Source organism: Mytilus trossulus, chromosome 3, assembly GCF_036588685.1.
Source record: "Mytilus trossulus isolate FHL-02 chromosome 3, PNRI_Mtr1.1.1.hap1, whole genome shotgun sequence".
Taxonomy (NCBI): Eukaryota; Metazoa; Mollusca; class Bivalvia; order Mytilida; family Mytilidae; genus Mytilus; species Mytilus trossulus.
The window spans coordinates 76,982,609-77,006,986 of NC_086375.1; the positions used below are offsets into that span (position 1 = coordinate 76,982,609).

At 32.5% G+C, this 24,378-nt stretch overlaps 1 protein-coding gene across 4 annotated transcripts in view; it reads left to right on the forward strand.

The window, feature by feature from the left end:
* The window catches only part of LOC134712474 (basic salivary proline-rich protein 3-like), a 31,903-nt gene extending 8,387 nt beyond the window's left edge, over window positions 1–23,516 (forward strand). Inside the window, exons 1-7 of one of the 4 annotated variants that reach the window (XM_063574052.1) lie at window positions 15,823–16,042; window positions 16,185–16,245; window positions 19,012–19,482; window positions 19,882–20,655; window positions 20,704–20,943; window positions 21,849–22,014; window positions 23,331–23,516. In XM_063574052.1, coding sequence (XP_063430122.1) covers window positions 15,977–16,042; window positions 16,185–16,245; window positions 19,012–19,482; window positions 19,882–20,655; window positions 20,704–20,943; window positions 21,849–22,012 — 1,776 coding nt within the window. In that variant the 5' untranslated portion in view covers window positions 15,823–15,976 and the 3' untranslated portion in view covers window positions 22,013–22,014; window positions 23,331–23,516. Of the gene's footprint in view, window positions 1–11,936; window positions 12,137–15,822; window positions 16,043–16,184; window positions 16,246–19,011; window positions 19,483–19,881; window positions 20,944–21,848; window positions 22,015–23,330 lie in introns of those variants that run through there. The other 3 variants (XM_063574050.1, XM_063574048.1, XM_063574049.1) reach the window with 3 other exon arrangements.
* The last annotated feature ends 862 nt before the right edge of the window (window positions 23,517–24,378 follow it).

A 24,378-nucleotide genomic window follows, 5' to 3' on the forward strand; every position in this document is an offset into this window, starting at 1 on the left:
TTGCACCAGATGCGCATTTCAACATTAAACGTTTCTGCAATGATGTTCGAGGCTAAACTATTTGAAAAAAACAAACATATACGGATATTAAAGGGAAAACGGTAGAATTTAATCTGCCATAGGCGACAATACTAACATTTTCTAAATTTACCAGTTTTTATAATAAAAACTTGGATAAAACAGTTATGTGTGGTGTTTGTACTTTATTACTGTATTCTAAAAATTGAAGCCAAATAGTATCATTTCCAACGGAGCTGGTTTATGTTATCCATGCCCATCGTCATTTTGCACCAAATTTATGAAATTTTGGAAGCCTTTACAAATAATTCTCTAGAAAATATTTCAATAGGGTTTTAAATTTATATTGTAAATATACAAACTGCAGTTATTCATAGATAAATAAAAAAGATATTTTACCCTTACATCCAATCACAGCGCTCATAAGTTGACTTCCTTCACCTGTCTTGGGTACACAAAAGGGTACACAAAAGGCCAACCTAATGCTGGGAAAATGTAATACTACCGTTTTCCCTATAGAGATGATAAAACCAACAAGAAACTAAAGTATAACCAATTCCGGACAAGGAGCAAACGTGTTGCACGAGGGAGTTATGGTCTATTGATTTTAAATGATACCAAATATTATATAGCATCATTTTTCAATCATACAATATCTATATGTTCATGCAAGTAACGTAGTATTGTGTACTAGGGCTAGGGTTATACCCTCTGAGACTTAAAATCCACCAGCGAAGATATCGACCCACTGGTATTTTAAAATAACATTGACTGAACCGAATTTAATACACCAGATTATTTAATAGACTGGTACGTGCTGCTCAGTGTTTAGTTTTCTATCATGTCATTTTTGTACTATTGTTTGTCTACAGTTGGTCTTTTCTATTTGGCCATAGCGTTGTTGTTGTTTTCAACTTGTGAGTTTGAATATCCCTCTGGTTTATTTCGGCTCTCGTTCTCAAGACATCTATTATTCAGTACATAAATGGAATAATTAAATTAATACAAGACTAACAAAGGCCAGATGCTCCTGACTTGGGACAGGCGCAAAAATGCGGCGGGGTTAAACATGTTGGTGAGATCTCAACCCTCCCCCTATACATCTAACCAATTTAGAAAGTAAACGCATAACAATACGCACATTAAAATTCAGTTCAAGAGAAGTCTGAGTCTGATGTCAGAAGATGTATGTTTTGACGGTATGATACCAAACCTCTAACAGGAGGACTTGTGCTTGCCTTTTCATATGTTGAAGACATAATCTTTCAATTAGTTAAATTAAGGTCTAGAGCTGGCATGTTAGTAATTGTTTGTTCATTTATGTATCATTGTCATTTTGCTAAGTTACTTTTGTTACCTATTCTTGCATCGGACTCGGAGTTTTATTTAAATGTGCTTTACTGTGCGTATTGCTGTGTGTTTGTTTGTTTTTCTACATTGGCTAGAGGTATTTGGGAGGGTTGATATCTCACGAAACATGTTTACCACCGCTCATTTTTGCGCCTGTCTCAAGTCAGGAACCTCTTGCTTTATTTTTAAACAACATAAATAAATATTTATTTCAAACATTGGCTTGTTACAATATCCTACAGGAGTCCATGCTGCTCCTGAGGTTCCCTTTTACAATCCACTAATCACTTAGGGTAGTGATAAGTTGTAAGATATATATTACTTGTGTTTTTACATCATATATATATATTAGATAATATCACTTAATCACTTAATATGACTAGTCATATGTTTTCTAATAGTTGCTAAAACATTACTTTTAATTTTCAAACACACTCTTTTATTGAACTCATTGAGAAAAATTGAGAAGACATTGACTTTTTTGTTTTTATATCAGATATGTAGTAGGCTTTGTAAAATGAAAAATCCACAATTGTTAAAAAATAGTTAACGTCAAAATATTTATTCAGAAGTTCTATATCCAAATACTAAGTGTCTTAGTTTTATCTTTAAATTTATTTTACTATTTTTTAAAATTCATTTATTTTATATAAAAAAAAGTTTTAAATACGGACACAGCATAAAGAAGTGATCATCATCTTCTTCTTGTGTACACAAATTACAAGAACTATTGTTTACATTTTTTCACCTGCGTAAAAGTTTCTTTGTAGGTAGAATATATTGTAGTAATTTCCATCTAAATATTATTCTAAAAGAGGGAAAAAAGATACCAAAGGGACAGTCAAACTCATAAATCTAAAACAAACTGACAACACCATGGCTAAAAATGAAACAGACAAACAGACAAACAATAGTACACATGGCACAACATAGAAAACTAAAAAATAAACATCACGAACCCCACCAAAAACTAGGGGTGATCACAGGTGCTCCGGAAGGGTAAGCAGATCCTGCTCCACATGTGACACCCGTCGTGTTGCTTATGTGATAACAAATCCGTTAAATAGTCTAATTCGGTAGGTCACAATTATAAAAGGGAAGGGGATTGTAGTTACGACGTAAGAAACATATCCGATATCATTTGTGAAACGGTTATTCCATAAAGGTGTACCAACTCGTAATAGCTTCCTTGTGAGCAGCAACCCTCTATCAAGAAAATCATGATAGGAAATTCAAGCACGGGAATATCGTATGAATTGGGAGATATATACCCCGTATGCAGGTGCTGCTAAAATGTTGCTACTTAGAAATGGAAAGTTCACAATTGGAAAGCTGAAATCATCTCTTTTGTGCGGTGGTAAAGTTTTGTTTTCAACCGACCCTCATTGTCAATTTCTAGATGTAAGTCAAGATATGAAGCCGACTTAACTGTATATGTAGTATCCTTTATCTCTAGTTCTATGGGATAGATGCGTTCCACATAGTCACCAAATTTTGAATTATTTAGTGAAAGAACATCATCTATATAGCGGAAAGTAGAGTTAAGGGATATTGTTAACTTCTTATCTGTCTTCCTTAGAAGTTCCTGCATGAAGTCAGCCTCATAATAATAAAGAGACAAGTCGACAAGTAGAGGGGCACAGTTTGTTCCCATTGGAATGCCGACAGTCTGTTGAAAAACACGTCCTCCGAACGTAACAAATATGTTATCAATTAAAGAATGAAGCATCTTGATAATATCAGTTTCAGATTTTTTTGTTTTAATCAGAGTGAGCCTTTACAAAGTAGGATGTATCCCTCCCTAAGACAAGATACTTGTATCTACGTTGGCCATTCTTTTTTATGAAGCAAAGCAATACCAACTCTTTCAATTTGTCTTTTAGTTTGGTATGTGGAATACATGTGTAAATAGTAGAAAAGTCAAAAATGTGTTAATACTGTTACAAGATGAAAGAGAGTTAGATTGTATGTACTCTAAAAGATCTTTGGAATTTTTAAGTATCCACATCTGGTTCAAGCCACCTCTGGAATAGGCAGTTTCACAATAACTTTGAAGCCCGTCTTTGATTGCTGATAAAATAGATGTTAATAATTTAGAAAGAGGTTTCGTGGAGCACTTTGAAGACCCACAATATACCGTTGTTTGTAAGGACACTTATGTAGTTTATGTATCCAATACAGTGATGGAAGATCCAGTTCTTCATATTTGGTTGAAATTTTAAAGGAACATAGCACAGACCTATGATTATCCAGGATTTCCTCTTTGGTAAGTGTCGTGAGGGTATATGTTGAGTTTCCAAGTGAATTATCAATACCTAATTCGTTTATCAAGCAGTTAATGTAATGACTTTTACACACAAAATTGATGTTAATTGGGGCGGTATCTGCGGGGACAACAACATATGGAGGTCGGATAGGTGTTTTGTAACATTTGGGTCTTTAAAGATTGACAAATTCTGATTTGTATCAACGACCTCGCTGCCCTAATCCATTCAGAAAGAGTGTCTACGTCTTCCTTTTTGCTTAGCCCATTGCCTGGCATAATCCTCGACTGAATCCATCAAAATTCTAAGGTTGATTTCCAATTGATGGATTTAGGCTCACGATATTTCGGACCTTTCGATAACACATTTCGTAGAGAAGTGTTATTAACAATGTTGAGTTTACCGGTAATAACGTGACCAGCAGGATTATATGTGAATTGGAAACTAGCACAAGTGCAATCAGGAGGTTTAGAGTTGAAGTCGTCAATATCGAGATCCTGCAAAACGTGTTTGTAATTGAAAATTTTAGTTGCAATAGGTTTGGTATAGGTATAAGAAATGATTGATACAAACTGGTCTTTGAAATAAGGAGGTATTTTCGAAGTTTATTTTCTTTTATTTATCTGAATAAAAATTTATATAAATAGTTTTGATAAAGAAAGAATTCAAAACAGTGTGGTTGTGGCCATTGATAAGGACAATTTAGGTGAACGTTTGTATGTAACGATCACTGCTCACTATGCACTTATAAAAGACTCTTAAACTATGTGGTCACCAAAGGTTCTCAACACCTAAATAAAGTAATTCGAAAAATTAATCAGAAATAACACGATGTTTTGATTTTACATAAATTATATAAACCGAAACATTAAGATTATTCCTGATTAATTTTTTGAATTATTTTATAATTAAAGGCGTTTAGAAACCTTTGGTGACCCCAGAGTTTAAATGTCTATCGTAGGTATGTCGTGAACAGGGTGTAACAGTACAACATTAGAACAATTATAAAATCAATTGAAAAAAAAAAAACTACAAAGTAGCTAACAAACATTGAACAAGAAAAAAAAAAGACCGGACGTGGCAAGATATTTATGCATCACTTAAGATGATAAATACACGCAGTAGCAAAACAATGTATGTACAAAACAGCAAACGAAAACCAATATGATAGACAACGACCAACGATAAACACCGACAGGCACATTTGGAATGTTGCTGAGTTTTAACATGTTAGCTAGCGCCTAATTCTCCCGTAATCTGAGACAGTGACGTAGCAGCATGACATACAAAAAGACAATTGACATTATTCGAAAAAGGTCTGAATCATCAGATTTACCTAAAGACTTATTTCGGTTATTTTCACATGTCTGTCCAAAGTCAGTAAGATCGTCAGTAGTCAGAAAGATTTATTGATGCATCAATTTAATAAAAAAAAGTTTTATTTTCATCAACTAATGTTATTTTTTTTTATTGAGTGTGTAATTACAGAGCCTTTATTGTTTTGTTAAATCAATTCGCAAGTTTTAAATACTCATGATGTTTTAGAGGTTGACATATAAACACCTTTATACTGCAATCAGCCATTTTACTATACAGATATACGTATAAACGTAAGCTTTATACGTCAATGACCCCAACTAACCTATAAGCCCCGCCTCCTTATTGTATTTCATCAACCACGTCACGACCATGACAACGTAAAGTAACAATGGTCAAACTTTTATGAATTTAAACTGTTATGTCTTCAGATTGGTTAAATATATACCATGGTTATCAAATGCTATTAATAATTTCATTTCCCCCTTCTAATTCCTTAATATGTCAATGTTTTACCGCCTGGACTACGCTCATAGTGAAATACCTCAAAATGTTACCCCAAGAGGGAAATTCCAAGCACTTTTTTGTAACAATTTTTGTTACATAGTTTTTTCATTATTAAATATTTTTTTCGATTTCAGTAGAAAGATAATATACGTATAGTGTCTTGAAATATGAAATTTATTTGTATTCAGCACGAAACGGGAAAATGCTCGGTAGAACCTCGCCTTTTTAACGTTTCTAAGCCTCATACAAATTAATTTCAGATTTCAAGACACTATACGTATATTGTCTAAGCATATTGTTAGAGACTGTATGTTGTCCTCTAGTTGTATGTTGGTTGTTTTGATGTATAACCACATTTGCACTAAAGTGAATTTTGGTATTTTCCGTCTCTCATAAATTCCTTATTTATGTTACAAGGCTCAATAATTGTGTTTTAGTTAAAGATTGAAGATTAAAGAATTACGAAAGGAAAAAAACTCACTGATCCTTCATATTTTTTAAAAGACGCATGCTAACTTTCATAGGAACCTTGTGATATTAAAAGTTAATGTGGATTTATTAAATTTGATTGATGAAAAATTGGGAAAAGATAACTTTGCCTAATAACCCGGAAGCCGATAAACTATTAAATGAATTTCTCAAATTTGTTTAAAAATGAACTAAAATAAAAGATGTAGCCCGACTTTAAAGAGTTTTTTTCTATTTGTTAAATCCTTCTACTTGAAACTGTAAATGAAAGCAACAGTAGCATACCTCTGTTCAAACGTCATAAATTGATTACGAAAAAACAAATCCAGTTATCATTTATTCACTTATAGGGTCTTTGCATCGGAACTCAACATATTTATTTAAAAAACCAGTTGTTGGCATGACACGGGTTGTGTTCTTCTCATATATTTTATAATGGTATGATACTAAACCCCTAACGGGAGGGATTGTGCCCGATATTCATATGATGAAGACATAATCTTTCAATCAGTGTAATTGACGTCTGGAGCTGGCATGTCAGTTATCTGATGTGACGTCATTTTTTATTTTTTGATGATCTGTTTTACGAATTCAGATGACGTAATTTTTTTAACATTTTTTACAATTTCAAATACGACGTCACTTGGCATTGAGGTATAAACTTATTTGGATGTGTCTACTTTTTGTGTTGCAAATGTCTGGTTATGTAATGTATTTCAGTTTTATCATGCACATTCTGGTAATCAATATAAAACCCTGGCCGTTTTTGGCACAACTTTTTTTTTATCTTTTGGTCCTCAATGCTGTTCACCTTTGTACTTGCTTTCAAATTTTTGTATCTGGGCGTCACAAGTAGGTCTTGTGTGGACAAAATGCACTTCTGGCGTATCAAAATTTTGAACTTGTTGCCTTTTGTTTTCGTGTGTTTCTTTGTCAACTGTGTTCTCCAATTAATTTATATTGTAGTCCTGTGGTGTTGTGTTGTAATTTTGATGTTATATTCCACATGGCCATAAAAGAGGGAGGTTTGGCATTCCACAAAACCAGGTTCAACCCACCATTTTTTCCTTTAAAAATGTCCTGTACCAGGTCAGGAATATGTTCATTGTTAAATTTTAGTTCGTTTCTGTGTGTGTTACATTTTAACGTTGCGTTGTTTGTTTTCTTTTATTTTTGAGTTTAAATTCACATTGCGATAAGACGTGTCACGGTACTTATCTATCCCAAATTCATGTATTTGGTTGTGATGTTATATTTGTTATTCTCGTGGGATTTTGTCTGATGCTTGGTCCGTTTCTATGTGTGTTACATTTTAGTGTTTTGTTGTTGTTTTCCTCTTATATTTATTGCGTTTCTCTTGGTATTAGTTTGTTACCCTGATTTTGTTTTTTGTCCATAGTTTTATGAGTTTTGAACAGCGGTATACTACTGTTGCCTTTATTTATCTGCTAGTATTCTGTTGTTATTTATGTATTATTTTCATTTTGTTTCGTTTCTTTTGTAACATCTTCCGACATTAGTCTTGGATTTCTATTGAACTGAATTTAAATATGCGTATTGTTATACGTTTACTTATCTACATTCACTAGAGGTACCAGTCTTGTATTACAACTCCAATTTCCGGTTCTTGTCAAAACATGGAGGGAAACAAAACAGTGTGATAGCCGAACCTGACGGCATTCACAGTATTTTTTTTATTTTTTTTTTCTTAACTCAATTGTTTCTGTTTGATTATAGGTTTATGCTGAATTGAAACATATATATATATAAAAAAATCTTACATCTTTTGGGGATATCAATCCAGGAAAGTGGAAGGATATCATGTTTATTGGAAGTGGTGCGTGCGGCCTAGTAAAAATAGCAAACAAAAGAAGAAAAAAAATGTTTTGACTTCAGGATTGCGTAACTTTTTATTCTTATTGGCAAGACCCCCCTTTTTTTATTTATTAAATCACAATTTCACATTAATACATACATGATATGAACATGAAATATTTTTTCTTTGTAGCATTTTTATTTTTTTTATTTTCAAAGATCAGCTGTTTTACATGTAAGCCTATGGATCAGTCAATTACAAGACTGTAACCTAGAGGTATGGGGTATGGTTGAGAACTTATAAACATGTTTAACACCTTTCACATTTTTGCGCCTGTCCCAAGTCAGGAGCCTCTGGCCGTTGTTAGGTTTGTATTATTTTTGACTTTAGTTTCTTGTGTATAATTTGAAGTTTAGTATTGCGTTCATTATCACTGAACAAGTATATATATTTATTTATGAGCTAGCAGAAGGTCGCCTACGGGTGCGGGAATTTCTCGCTGCATTGAAGACCTGTTGTTGACCCTCTGCTGTAGTCTATTCTATAATAGGGTGGTTGTCTCTTTGACTCATCCCCCATTTCCATTCTAAATTTTATTACAAACTACAATCAAATGAAACACATTCACTAGAAGAAGAAACAACAGATCACTGAAATGCAACAAAAAAAGTAAAATTTTTAAGAAAATACAACATAAATAGAACAAACTACTAGATAACAACTGCCATGTACAGGACATTTAAAGAAATAATGTGAGTTCCACCTGGTTTTGTGTTTTGTAGGCGTAAAACCAAAGACAATTACACATAAGTATCAAAATACAATGACACGACGTATAGACATTGACACACTGATAAAATATGAGAAGATGAGGTAAAAGTGCCGATGAGACAACTCTCCATCCAAGTCACAATTTCTAAAAAGTAAATCATAATTTGTCAATGTACGGTCTTCAACATGGAGCCCTGGCTCACACCGAACAGCAAGCTATAAATGGCACACAAATTACTAATGAAAAACCATTCAAACAAACGGTCTAATCTATCCCAAAAAGAAGAAACAAGAAACACATTGTTTGTTTATATAATGATTAAGATGATAACACAATGTTTACTGCTGTATCCCTATTTTTGACATTTTTACCTATTGTGTCTGTTTGTTTTGTTCACACATCGTTGTCAATATAATGGATTTAATGCGACTGTCATACAAGTGAGAGGTTTAGCTAGCTATAAAACATGTTCGATCCACCCTTTTCTACATATGAAAATGCATGTACCAATTCAGGAATATGATAGTTGTTATCCACTCATTCGTGTTTGAGCTTTTGATTTTGTCATTTGATTAGGTACTTTTCTTTTTGAATTTTCCTCGGAGTTAATTTTTTATGTGATTTTAATGTTTATGGGCCACATAAACAAACGGCATACGGGGCGCCAAATGTGGTTTTGTACAAAATTCAATTCTGTCATAACAATATCATTTTTGTCTTACAAAACTATGTGCTACAGACTTGTTTTGTGAGAACTTCAATTTTGTGATGACAAATATCATTTGTGTAGACAAAATTCATTTTTGTCATGACAAAATTCATTTTTGTAGACAAAATTCATATTTGTCATGGCAAAAGTCAATTTTGTCTAAAAGGTATGCAAATATAAAGATATTTGCATACAAAATTGACTTTTGTTACCTGATATGGAAATTAAATCACAAAAATTGTGTGAGGTAAGATTCAATTTTGTGAGACAAAATTGACTTTTGTGAGACAAAATTAACTTTTGTGAGACAAATTAACTTTTGTGAGACAAAATTAACTATTGTGAGACAAAATTAACTTTTGTGAGACAAAATTCAATTTTGTGAGACAAAATTCAATTTTGTGAGACAAAATTCAATTTTGTGAGACAAAATTCAATTTTGTGAGACAATAATCAATTTTGTCAATTTTGTGAGACAAAAATCAATTTTGTCAATTTTGTGAGACAAAAATCAATTTTGTCAATTTTGTTGAGACAAAAGTCAATTTTGTTAATTTTGTTGAGACAAAAGTCAATTTTGTCTCACAAAATTGAATTTTGTCTCACAAAATTGAATTTTGTCTCACAAAGTTTTGTCAATTTTGTTGAGACAAAATTCAATTTTGTCAATTTTGTTGAGACAAAATTTAATTTTGTCAATTTTGTTGAGACAAAAGTCAATTTCGTCAATTTTGTTGAGACGAAAGTCAATTTTGTCAATTTTGTTGAGACAAAAATCAATTTTGTCAATTTTGTTGAGACAAAAGACAATTTTGTCTCACATTTGTCAATTTTGTCTCACAAAAGTCAATTTTGTCAATTTTGTTGAGACAAAAGTCAATTTTGTGTAACAAAAGTTGATTTTGTATGCAAATTAGTTCACAGAAACCAAACTTAACTAATTTGAAAACAAAATTGACTTTTGTCGCCCAATTTTCAAATTAGGAAACAAAAGTACAGTCTGTGTAACAAAAATGAATTTTGTCATGACAAAAGTGACTTTTGTCCGCTGATAGATAATTTTGTGTGACAAAATTTTAAATTTGTAGTATGATACAAATTTTGTTAAACTGAACTCATTTTTGTTGAACAAAAGTCACTTTTGTCCGTAAAAATTGAATTTTGAGTACAAAACCACAAGAGTCCCATTCGGCGCCCCGTACGGCAACAATCGGACAGGTGCAAACAAATGCAGCGGCTATAAACGTTATTAAGAGCGCAAACCTTCACTCGAAACAGCAGCACAACATTACAACATAAAAAGACACACTATATAAAAACTGCTCATTTTACGTCTGGCTAATGAGTATATATCTCCCAGTTGGAACAACATTCTAGGGCTTGCGTATCATTCCCTTGATATAAAATTGCTGAAAAAAAGACGCTATTAAACTAATAGTTACAAATGTCTAAGCTAAAATCATCCCTTAGAAATATTTCGGACGTCATCATGGGTTGAATTGTCCGTTATTTAATATCTGTTTCACGGATGACAACGAGTATGATCGCATTGTCGTAACCACAATATTGATCTCCTTTCCTGTTTTTACTGTTGTTTGTCTTTTTTTTTTTATACCATGGCATTGAAAATTATTCATCGAATTAAAAGTAATAAAATACTATACTATTATTTTCATTATATGATATAAAACCATCCGTTTATTTTATTTAGTTGAATTGTTTTGCAATAACTCCTACTGAACATAATATATCTATTCATTATTTTACAGAAGTTATTTTATGGGTTATTGTATAATTTTGTTTAATCTAGAACAATTTCACGTCATTTGTACGTCTTTAGAATGCAATTATAGTAATGACAATAGTTATAAACAAACATTTGAAATAAAATTGTGTCTCCTCAATATAATGACAAAAGTTATTGTTTGAATTAGTATAGACTGAAACATTGAAATAATTTAATTACATTGTCAAATATTCATTTCACTTTTGTTTTTTGTTTTTTTTTTATCCTTAAGAAAATGTGTTGCTGATTATAGATCCTTCATTTTGTATGTTAAAACTATTTAACAACTTTTCTTTAAGTTGGAGCAGTTTAAATCATGGCATGTTGTGTAGAAAGTTATATTTTCGAATGAATTACCTGTCATTGATTTCGTTTAAAAATATTTTTCCCGCTTTCAAGACGATATCCTATAGTTTGATATATACACTAACTAGTATTATCTCTAATTAATCAAACTAAACCCATTTTATTTATTGAAATGTCTTGGTAAGTTTTTAATATGGTTTTTGTACATAAACAGAAAACATATTCCAACAAATGGATGGTTCAATGCAGTTCAGAAAACGCAACACACAAACATGATTTAATAACACCAACCAACCAAAAGTATGCTTTGAGGACTATTTACAGACATTTACGTTTTTTATAATCAACTCTAATTTCTCAATTTTAGGGGGACTGACATCCTGACATAAATACTATCCATTTCGACCTTAGACGAAAATATTAAGCATTTTTCTCACGATTTAAATTTCTTAAAATGGAAATGAAAAAGATTTAAATGACAAGAATTAAAACGTGAGCTCCTTATATATTATCAAGTTTTAAAAAAAATACAAACCACGGTACCAAAAGTATCTCAATCTCAATAAAAGGACCGAGGTCAATATCACATCATGTGATATCTTTAGTTCAATATCTAACTCTATTCATTATTTTAGTCCCTTTAAATATGACATGAAATCGTGATTTCGTTTTTAACGAATAATGCAAGTTTAAAGTCAACACACATCTCCATTGTAGTATAAAACTAGAGAAATTTCTCTTGTGATCACCAGAGATCAAAATGAAACTAACATTAGTAGTTGTCCTTCTAGGTTTCCTGTGCATTTCACAAGCCTATTCTAGGGTAAGTTCTAATTTATTTTAACATAATAATTTAGTGTGATAGTTTTTGGATAACAAAAAAAAAGCAGTGCTTTAAAACCTACTGCAAACTTTAAAATACAAACATTTTTTTTAATAGACCCATAGTACCCGTCGTTGGGTTACTGTTTCATTTCCTCCACATTTTCTTTAATCTATATTCAAGATATAGATTTACTGAATCTTTGCATGTGTACAAAGCAGCCAATGCCTCTATAGCGAATGGTCACTATATCTAAGTAGCAATCTAATTTGTTCAAAATATATCACAACATCCTTATTTGTCAAGGATCTGACACTACGGTTTACTTAATTCACTTTTAACATCTTCTGAGCATAGCGACATCAAAGTTCTGTATTTAATTGATGAAACGGGCAGCTTAAGGTGGTATGGATGTCTTTCACTATCTTGGATTGTAAAAAAACAGAGAATCTAAGGTCCATATTTTCTATCAAATTAGCAAAATTTGATGCAGGAAAGCAGATATTTTATGTGAATTTTCATTTAAAAGAACCAATTTATAAGAATATAACTTAAAAAAAAAATATTTTTACAAGTATATATTTTTTTTTTAATATTTATAAATTGGCAATTTAAGGGAAGGTAACTCTAAAACAGTGCATTTTCTGAAGGACTCTACATGAAAATTTTCTATTTGTCTTTAAGCCGGAAAAAACGTACGGTGACCCTATCTTTTCTTTTGATATTCTCAAAGCATTGTCTGAAAGTAATCTTGTCCTTATTTATTTTACAATTTTATCATTTTGTTTAGTTTCTATTCACAAAATGTTGTTTTTTCCTGTATAATCCATACAAAATTTGTCATTTTGTCACAACCTGTAGCTTGAGAAAATGCGCGGTGACCTATCATTTTTATTATATTTTTGAACATGTATCAATAGATACTACATTTTGACAAAGTATGAACAAATTCTATCATTTTTATTTTAGACTCCCATACCACCTTAAAGGCAACTACAACAATTGTTAATTCTAACGCTGTCATATAGACTAGTATATAAAAAAAAGATAATCATTAAGAAGCTGCACTCTCCTTAAGAAACTGTATTGTTTTGTGGCTTTGATTTAGATTCCTCTTGGTATAAACAGGAAACATACATGCACTAGATTTAATGACTTTTGTACACATTTTAAGTACCAAAAAATGAAGGAAATAGATTTTAAAAATTGTCTGTAATTGCTGTGTGTGTATTTCGTTTATCAAAGACTCAATTTTGCAAGTCAGTTTTATTTTCACTTGGGAACGTTGTTATACTTTTTTTTTAAATTTTTTTAATGTTTTTACTAAATTAAATCTATTTTCATTTGGAACTTAATGGTTTGCCATTGTTTGGATATGTTGTTGGAGTTATTCATACCTTGAAAATACCTTACTGGGAGGGGGTTCTATGGGGGAAAAAATAAATATGCAATTGTCAAATGGTAAAAAAGAAGCAATGCCTGTTCTTGTTTTCTTCTTGTTTATTATACCGACCCCAAGCTAAACTGTTTTTGTTCTAATTATTATTTTTTCACGCACCATTATTTTGCATTTTTTATAAGTAGACATAGGAAGATGTGGTGTGAACAGGCATGAATTTAGATCGAAGCTGAACAAGTAAAAGGGGATATATAAGAGCAAAGGTTAACCCCAGCGCATGTTCATGTTCGTTAATTTAGCATTGTCTATGATTGTTTTCTGTAATATCCTTGTTTTAATTAAACGGAAAATATGGTGTTGATATTTGCCTTCCAAATACCGTTTCGATCCTTAACATCACTGAAGAGACATTTATTGTCGAAATCCGGATCTGGTGTACTAAAGAAATATAGACACCGTATGTTTGTGGCATAACATCGGGGCTACAAGTTAAAAATGTTTTTTGTTTAGTATCAAATTTATATTAAGATACATTTTGTTACATCTTGTGATCAATTTTATTTGGCAATCGCCAATGGCAGTCAGTAGGGTTAAAGAACATCAGTTGTTCGACCTTTAAGTCAAATGCGTTTTGTTTAAATATACTTTTTCACTTTTTTGGTATTTTGTAAAATATTGTTTGTGCTGTTTTTAGACCCTTCTACAACGAAATTTGTTTTACATGCACACGTATAAAAATTGCGGTTTTTATCCAACGCAACCATAGGTTTGAACTTAGTTTTCAATTTCAATTTAAATACATGTGCATGTAAAACAATTTCGTTGTAGAAGGGTCTAAAAACATCTCCATGCCTGGTATATATATAAGAAAAGGGGGCACTTGTCCAAATGAGACAACTCTCCTTTCAAGTCAAGTGGGGTTTTTTTGGTTGTAATTCAGTGTGTTTGTTATTTTGTTATGTTCCTCTTATAGTTGATGTGTTTCCTTCGGTTTAAGTTTGTAACCCGGATTTTAATTTGTCTAAATCGATTTATGGAAACAAAGCGGTATACTACTGTTGCCTTTATTTAGGACAGGTGAATTGTCGTACATATATCTGTCTACTGTTGAAGACATGTGTGATGATATCGTTACGTGTCCTGGTATTTAGTGTAATTGTCGTACATATATCTGTCTACTGTTGAAGACACGTGTGATGATATCGTTACGTGTCCTGGTTTTTAGTGTAATTGTCGTACATATATCTGTCTTCTGTTGAAGACACGTGTGATGATATCTTTACGTGTCCTGGTTTTTAGTGTAATTGTCGTACATATATCTGTCTACTGTTGAAGACACGTGTGATGATATCTTTACGTGTCCTGGTTTTTAGTGTAATTGTCGTACATATATCTGTCTACTGTTGAAGACACGTGTGATGATATCTTTACGTGTCCTGGTTTTTAGTGTAATTGTCGTACATATATCTGTCTACTGTTGAAGACACGTGTGATGATATCTTTACGTGTCCTGGTTTTTAGTGTAATTGTCGTACATATATCTGTCTACTGTTGAAGACACGTGTGATGATATCTTTACGTGTCCTGGTTTTTAGTGTAATTGTCGTACATATATCTGTCTACTGTTGAAGACACGTGTGATGATATCTTTACGTGTCCTGGTTTTTAGTGTAATTGTCGTATATATATATCTGTCTACTGTTGAAGACACGTGTGATGATATCTTTACGTGTCCTGGTTTTTAGTGTCGTTGTGTAGACGAATTTATACAATCTCATTTTATTCATAATAATTGAATTGCGAGTTGTTATAGTGGTTTATAGAAAAAAAATAATTGATTCTAGATCACTCTGGTCGATTTGCGAGGTTTTTTTTAAAATCGTGTTTTAAAGATCATATCAATAGTTAATGAAAACCTGAATTATTTATATTTTTTTTAATTTTTCAATTTATTGTTTATCTAAAATGTTTGTTCGGTATACATTTTTTTTACAAGATACCTTCTTTACCGGTACCTTCTTTTTGGTTATCCCTTTCGTTTAAATCAAAGAAAAACGCGTCATCCTTTGATAAAGTTTATTACGAAAAATATTCTCTTTCTTTTATTCATTTAGTTACTATATTTAATATTATTTTTGAAAATGTTTTATTTTCTTAAGGGTTTTATAACATAAGTTTCTTTACAAGGTATAACAATGAGGCCATAAGAACTGATTGTAAAACCTTTAGAGTTGAATAAAAAGGTCATGGTTTACTTTAAGTAAACTGTTTTAGTTAAACCCCATATCCCTGGACAATAGAAAGAATAGCTGTTTGTGGATGGGGGTAAATTGAACATGACCAGCGTGATCACCAGATTAAAATTGACAGTTAATGCGTCACCAATTATGAACAAAAAGTGTATAAATACTAGTAAGAGAAATTAAATATCAGCATACACTATGAAGACTTCCTTGTTTATCGTGCTCGTAGGGAGTTTGTGCCTAGCACATGCCTCTTTCAACAAGGTAAGAAGTATAGCATGCTTATACTTTTCATTTAGACTTTGCTGACATTAGTTTATCTTTTAAGCTGATATTTATTTTGCAATATTTTACTATTGTCGTGTTCAATACAAACGGTTAATCTCTTCTCTTTTTTATTACTCAGGAGGAGAATTTAAAAGAGAAAGAATCTTTTTTGGAATGGATAGTTGATGAAGCATGGAAAGGTAAGATACTTTTTATGTATAGTGCGATTTGGTATGACTTACTTTTGAAAATTTTTAATTATCTCAGCAGCATTTAAAAGTTAATCAAAATATTTTTTATCATTAGTAAATGCTGATTCGTGCGTTTTTATTTCATATGTTCTTTCCAGTTTCCATAACGACAAGATACTTTGAATACCACAGCAACACAATAAGTGAAATAATAGAATTTGACTCACAAAGCAAAGGAGAAAAAACGTTTTACAAAATATATATTTGCCAGCCGCATCTTTTTAATACATATACCTCAAATTTGGATTAAGCGGTCTTCTCAGTACCAGAATCTACAAAAATTTATCATTAAACGCTTTCAATTTTGAAATGATAAATCCCCCACCTTATTAGCAATAGAACAACTTCACTTGAATATGAGATATACATTTCTTAACCCATTTTGTCCTACTTCGAGCAAAGTTTGTAGGAAGATATCAAGACTTTATTGATATATAAATTCTTTTGGGAACAGACACTGTTTAGCATCTCAATAACTTGCTAAATAGTCTTTATATATTTATAATCAAGACTGTTTAATCAACTTTTTGGTTATATCCTTTTCGCGTGGCTTGGTATTTGTACATCTCGCAATTGTGTTATTGTGCTGTAGTAATTTTTTGTGTTTTTGTCTTTCATATTTGTTTATTTGCTTTGTCTAAAGAGTTTCTACATGCTATTTTTTTGTGGTTAATAAATTTGTTTGCTTTATAAAAATGATGATACTTACACAATATCGCTGTACCCCATGTTTTTTCATTGCCCCTATTATGTCGTCCTGTTTGTTTAGCTCACAAATTGTTGTCAATATAATGAAATCTTACCCAATACAATTTTGGCTTGCTGTAATACCAGGTTAAACACACCATTTTCAACATAATGAAATGCCTGTACCACGTCAGGTATATAACAATTGTGTTACATTCCTTTGATGTGTTTTGATTTTGCCATTTGTTAAAAGATGGAGTCGGAGTTCAGTATTTTATTTTCCTTCCCTTTTTTGTCCATTTGTCTACATTTATTTCAAGTTCGTTTGATTATTGTATCATTACAAAAATCAGGAAGATAGTTTTTTTTTAAGAATTTTTAATGATATTCAATGTCAATTTGCATTACTTTAGTAAAACTTTTTATAGTTGAAACAATAACTTTTTACATTATTTTACATATTTTGCATTTGTACAAAAGACCCCAAAAAATATATAATAAATTAAGAAGACAGCAGCCGAAGTCAACCAATGGGTCTTCAACGCAGCAAGAAAATGCTGTACCCGGAGGTGGTTCTCAGCTGGCCCCTACATAAGATGGTGTAATAGTGTTAAAATGGACGTCACATTAAACTCCAAAACATATATATGAGCTAAAATTATAAAAAAAAACTAACAAAGGTCAGAGGTTACTGCCTTGGGACAGGCGCAAAAATGCGGCGGGGTTAAACATGTTTTGTGAGATCTCAACCCCCCTATTCCTCTATCCAATGTAGAATAAAGAAAAACATAACAATACGTAAAAACACAGGTGAAGGATGTTTGCTGCTGAGTTTCAAAATAAATAACTTTTCATAAAACTAGTATGCATTGATAAAATTAAGCAAATAAAATATAGGGTTCAATGTGCTTATTTTCGAGATATTAGCCAATGTTATTATTAAAAAATAAATAAAATTTTATAAGACTTTTACAAATGACTTATAATTATACATGTAAAATATTTATAAAAGAAAAATGGGGGTTCATGGGGAAAAGTTTTAATGCATTCAAATGGATAAAACCAGAGGATTCCGAAAATCTGACAAAAATTCCAAAACATGACAAACAGACATCCTTAAAAGAAGTCCGAGTTCGATGTCAGAATAGGTAACCAAAGAAATCAAGCTAAATGAAAAAGATTCACAAATGAACAAACTACTACTAGAAATTACTGACATGCCAGCTCCAGACATGAATTAAACTGACTGACAGATTACGTCCTCATCATATGAAAATCAAGTGCAATCCCTCCCGTTTGGGTTTTAATATTATATAATCATAAAATATATGACAAGAACATAACCTAAATCATGCCATCAACTGGTTTTAGAATGAATGTGTTTATTTCTGGTGCAAAGACCATATCATGAGTGAATCTATATTAGCTATACCAAAATATGCAATCCTTAATGACTTGACACCAATATCGTAACTATATTCTTTCAGAATAAGTCTGTTTAAAGGTTTGGTTAGCTTTTGATGAGAATGCCGAAATTGTTGTGCTTTGTATAGAATATTACCATAAATTTGGATTTATATTTACGAATGATGTCCCTGTACCGATGATGAAATTTAGTAAATGTTTTTACTAGTTCTTGATATCGAAAACGCTGGCGTTATAATGTTTCAGTAATAATGATATTTCTTTCATTGAAATCAAATACGTTGTTATATACACGAGCAAATCGAAGAAGTTGAGTTATTTAAAGACCATAAGATATTGACAAGGGAACGTCACCATTTAGAAATGAATAATTAACAATAGGTAATAAAAAAAATCATCTCTTTTTCTTACATTTTGGTAAAATGCTTCCAGCTAAAGATATAGATATCAAGATCCAGGAAGGAAAGGTATTCATTGTAATTATTAGCTTTTAATTATTTAAAGTCAGTTCGGTAGGATGAATCTCTTTAGTGTACATACTAAGGTCGTCATTATTGATAGCCACTATATCATCTTAAAAATGCATATTAATTTTTATTTTAGAACAAAACGATAATGACAGACCAAGACCTTCAGGGCAACCAGAAAGAGATGGACCAAGACCCTCTGGAAGACCTCCAATGAAGGGAAAGAATGGAAAAGGGCAAAAACCAGAAGAGAGAGAACTTGAGGGTGACAGACCAAGACCAAGTGGACAACCAGAAATGGATGGACCAAGACCTTCTGGAAGACCTCCAATGAAAGGAAAGGGAAGAAAAGGACCAAAACCAGAAGAGAGAGAACTTGATGGTGACAGACCAAGACCTTCAGGACAACCGGAAATGGATGGACCAAGACCCTCTGGACGACCTCCAATGAAAGGAAAGGGAAGGAAAGGACCAAAACCAGAAGAGAGAGAACTAGGACCAAAGCCTTCTGGTCAACCACCCAGAAAGGGAAAAGGTCCTCGACCATCAGAAAATAATCTTGACGAAATGCTTCGTGAACTTGAACTTGACATTGAAGAGTTAGAAGGTGCGTTTACAGTAATTACATTTCAAAACATAGAACTTATTTGGCTCATTACCTTTTACAGGTTTATACCATGTCAGAAATTATTTTGTTATTTGTTTACAGTTTGAGTTTGAGTTTGGTATTTTTGTTATTTTTCTTTTTTCGCTCATTCTTGCCTACAAAAATGTCGAGTTCATTTGACTAATGTATAATTACATAATTGCAGAGGTTAGTGGTTCTTTTTTACAATTGTTAATGACATTTTATGTCAATTTGCATTGATTTAGTGATCAATCGATAGTTGAAACAAATACTGATATACTTTACATAGATATATTAGTTTACATATACATGTATTGTCTGTGTACAAACAGACCAAGAACAAACATAAAAATATAACAACTTATTCCCTTTTTTCAGAACAAAATAATATTGGTAGACCAAGACCCTCTGGACAACCAGATAGAGATGGACCAAGACCCTCTGGACGACCTCCAATGAAAGGAAAGGGAAGACAAGGGCAAAAACCAGAAGAGAGAGAACTTGAGGGTGACAGACCAAGACCAAGTGGACAACCAGAAATGGATGGACCAAGACCCTCTGGACGACCTCCAATGAAAGGAAAGGGAAGAAAAGGACCAAAACCAGAAGAGAGAGAACTTGATGGTGACAGACCAAGACCAAGTGGACAACCAGAAATGGATGGACCAAGACCCTCTGGACGACCTCCAATGAAAGGAAAGGGAAGACAAGGGCAAAAACCAGAAGAGAGAGAACTTGAGGGTGACAGACCAAGACCAAGTGGGCAACCAGAAATGGATGGACCAAGACCCTCTGGACGACCTCCAATGAAAGGAAATGGAAGAAAAGGACCAAAACCAGAAGAGAGAGAACTTGATGGTGACAGACCAAGACCAAGTGGACAACCAGAAATGGATGGACCAAGACCCTCTGGAAGACCTCCAATGAAAGGAAAGGGAAGAAAAGGACCAAAACCAGAAGAGAGAGAACTTGATGGTGACAGACCAAGACCAAGTGGACAACCAGAAATGGATGGACTAAGATCCTCTGGAAGACCTCAAATGAAAGGAAAGGGAAGAAAAGAACCAAAACCAGAAGAGAGAGAACTTGATGGTGACAGACCAAGACCAAGTGGACAACCAGAAATGGATGGACCAAGACCCTCTGGAAGACCTCCAATGAAAGGAAAGGGAGGAGATGGACCAAGACCCTCTGGACGACCTCTAATGAAAGGAAAGGGAAGGAAAGGTCCAAAACCAGCAGAGAGAGAACTTGACGGTGACAGACCAAGACCAACTGGGCAACCAGAAAGAGATGGACCAAGATCATCTGGAAGACCACAAATGAAAGGACCAAGGCCTTCTGGTCAACCTCCCAGAAAGGGAAAAGGTCCTCGACCATCAGAAAATAAGCTTGACGCAATGCTTCGTGAACTTGAACTTGACATTGAAGAGTTAGAAGGTGCGTTTTCAATATTTACATTTCAAGAAATACATATTATTTGACTCATTACCTTTTACAGATTGTTCGAATAACTTGAATTATATATATAACCAGAATGAATACATTATAGATACGGTAACACTTTTTACAGAATTAAGATCGGTTTTATTTATTGACATGAATATCAATCATATGATCATTTTTATAAATTTCCTGTTTTCAATTACAAAACTTTGAATTTTTCGAAAAACTAAGGATTTTCTTATTCCAGATTTTTACTTGTTTGGCTTTATAAATATTTCGATTTGAGCCTCACTGATGAGTCCTAGTAGACGAGACGCGCGTCTGGCGTACTAAATTATAATCCTTGTACCTTTGATAACTTTTTATTTAGTTTTGATATTTAGGGTTTAAAAATAAATTTGATTTATAGTGAATAAGATACTTACACACTATTGACTGCTGTACACATTGTTGTCAATATAATAGAACTTTAAGCGATACAATATTAGCTAGCTATATAAACATTTTAGCACACCATTTTTTACATTATGAATTGCTGTATCATGTCAGAAATTTAACAGTTATGTTCCATTTGTTGTTTTTTTATTTTGGCATTTGTTTACAGTTCGAGTTTGAGGTCGGTATTTTTGTTATTTTCTTTTTTTCGTTTATTCTTGCCTAAATTTATGTCAAGTTCAATTGACTCAAGTATCATACAAAATTGCAAATTAGGTTTTTTAGAATTTCTGTAACATTTACTGTCAATTTGCATTGATTTAGAAAAGCAATCGAAACAAATACTGATCGATATGCTTTACACATATATATTAGTTTACATATATTGTCTGTGTACAAACAGACCAAAAACAAACAAAAATACAACAACAACATTATATTCTATTGTTGTCGTTTTTTTTCAGAACAAAATAATAATGGAAGACCAAGACCCTCTGGACAACCAGAAAGAGATGGACCAAGACCCTCTGGAAGACCTCCAATGAAAGGAAAGGGAGGAGATAGACCAAGACCTTCTGGACGACCTCCAATGAAAGGAAAGGGAAGAAAAGGTTCAAAACGCTTTTAAAGGTAGAGACTTTTAGTGTATTGAATAGACAAAACCAGAAGATGCCCGCGAAATCGATGTACAATTGGGCAGGTGTTTAAAAAAGGGTTTTTAAATTTCGCGGGCAGTATAATTGACTGGGCATGCGCGATATCTCTGATATTGGATATTTTCTCAAATTTTGGCATTTTCAGTGAAAAAAAATGTTTCAAAGACAAATCTAGGAAGTACAAAACACTACATTAATCTTCATATAACAACTATTTCCGACTATGTATGGTTTCAGAGGAGTTGCGTTTCAATGAAATCGGTCTCTTCCTATCATGAGTAGTATGAATATAAACCAATGAAAGTAACTTGGAATGATTTGTGTGCGTATAAGTCGTGTCGATGTACGAAACATTCAAACATTCTATGGTATTTAATATTATTTTGGAAATAGATAAAAAAAAATAAAAAAGATATCACATGTTAAAAAAAGGACAAGCATCTGAAACGATAAGTCACTTCAAATGAGTTATTCCCATAAGATAAAAACATTCATTTCAACTTTTACAAGAAACATCCTACAAACATATTGAATTTCTGTATCAGAATTTGGTGATTTCAATAAATAGAATTCTTGACCATTTAACTTTAAGGGTGATAAGCGGGTATTGTTTAATCCTAAAAAGAAATTGGATCTTCAATTTGATGAAGAAAAGAAATATTGTGGTCAAGAAGACGACGAAAATTCCATATTTCCCGTACTTTTTAGTGTAAAATTTTGAAGAAGAAAAAAATTATTGATAGCGTCAAAAAAAATAATTAAAAATATTCTGACTCAGACAAAAAAACAGTAACCTCCCTTACAAACAAAATTGGCGTACTACACTGGAATGTGACCGTAATAAATCTGTATATTTTCATTCTTTAGTAAAGCAAGATAATAATTGATTTGATATTTATTCCGGTGATGGTCGAAATCTACATGTGATACAACAGTAAAATAGCTCAAATACTCAACTTACAAAGTATATCGCAATGAAATGTTTTAAAAGTTCTTTGACAAGATAAAAAAGTTCGGCTGTGGTCTGCTCTATAGTTGGGTTGTTGTCTCTTGTTGACATATTCCCTATTTCAATTATCAATTTTTATAACGCATGTGTCATCAGCATCGGATGTTATTCACCAAAAAAAAAAACCACCATCGAGACGTATAATATTTTTCAGACCTAGGAGGAGCTATTAGCAGGGGCCATTTATTATATACTAGTAGCTACAAAAAACATATTTCTATAGTTTACACATTCCTCTAAGATATGTATACACAATACACCTTTAATTTTTATAATTGCAGGATAATCGACCGCTGTTATTGTTGGTGGATGAACATGTGTTTACAGCGGCAAGCATTTTTCAAATTTTGAAATGTTAGTGAACATTTTCCCATTACATTATGTACTTTTGTAATTAACATGTACTATCATCGTGAAATAATTTAATTTCAAATGACTTCTCTTATTAAAGTTTCAGCACAATTTTATGTTCTATATTTTCTTTGATTATCATACATATGAGATAATTTAACGAAAAAAAAAAATCATTTAACGAAAGGGAACATGCCAATTTTATTGCACCAGATGCGTATTTCAACATTAAACGTTTCTGCAGAGATGTTCGAGGCTAAAATATTTGAAAAAAACAAGAACCTAAAGTATAACCAATTCCGGACAAGGAACAAAAGTGTTGCACGTGGGAGCTATATTCTATTGATTTTAAATGATACCAAATATTATATAGCAGCATAATTCAATCATACAATATCTATATGTTCATGCAAGTAACGTAGTATTGTGTACTAGGGCTGGGGTCATACCCTCTGAGACTAAAAATCCACCAGCGAAGGCATCGACCCACTGGTATTTTAGAATAACATTGACTGAACCGAATTCAATACACCAGATTATTTAATAAGATTGAGAATGGAAATAGGGAATGTGTCAAAGAGACAACAACCCGACCATATAAAAAACAACAGCAGAAGGTCACCAACAGGTCTTCAATGTAGCGAGAAATTCCCGCACCCGGAGGCGTCCTTCAGCTTGCCCCTAAACAAATATATACTAGTTCAGTGATAATGAACGCCATACTAATTTCCAAATTGTACACAAGAAACTAAAGTTAAAAAAAACAAGACTAACAAAGGCTAGAGGCTCCTGGCTTGGGACAGGCGCAAAATTGCGGCGGGGTTAAACATGTTTATGAGATCTCAACCCTCCCCCTATACCTCTAGCCAATGTAGAAAAAGAATGCATAACAATAAGCACATTTAAAATTCAATTCAAGAGAAGTCCGAGTCTGATGTCAGAAGATGTAACCAAAGAAAATAAACAAAATGACAATAA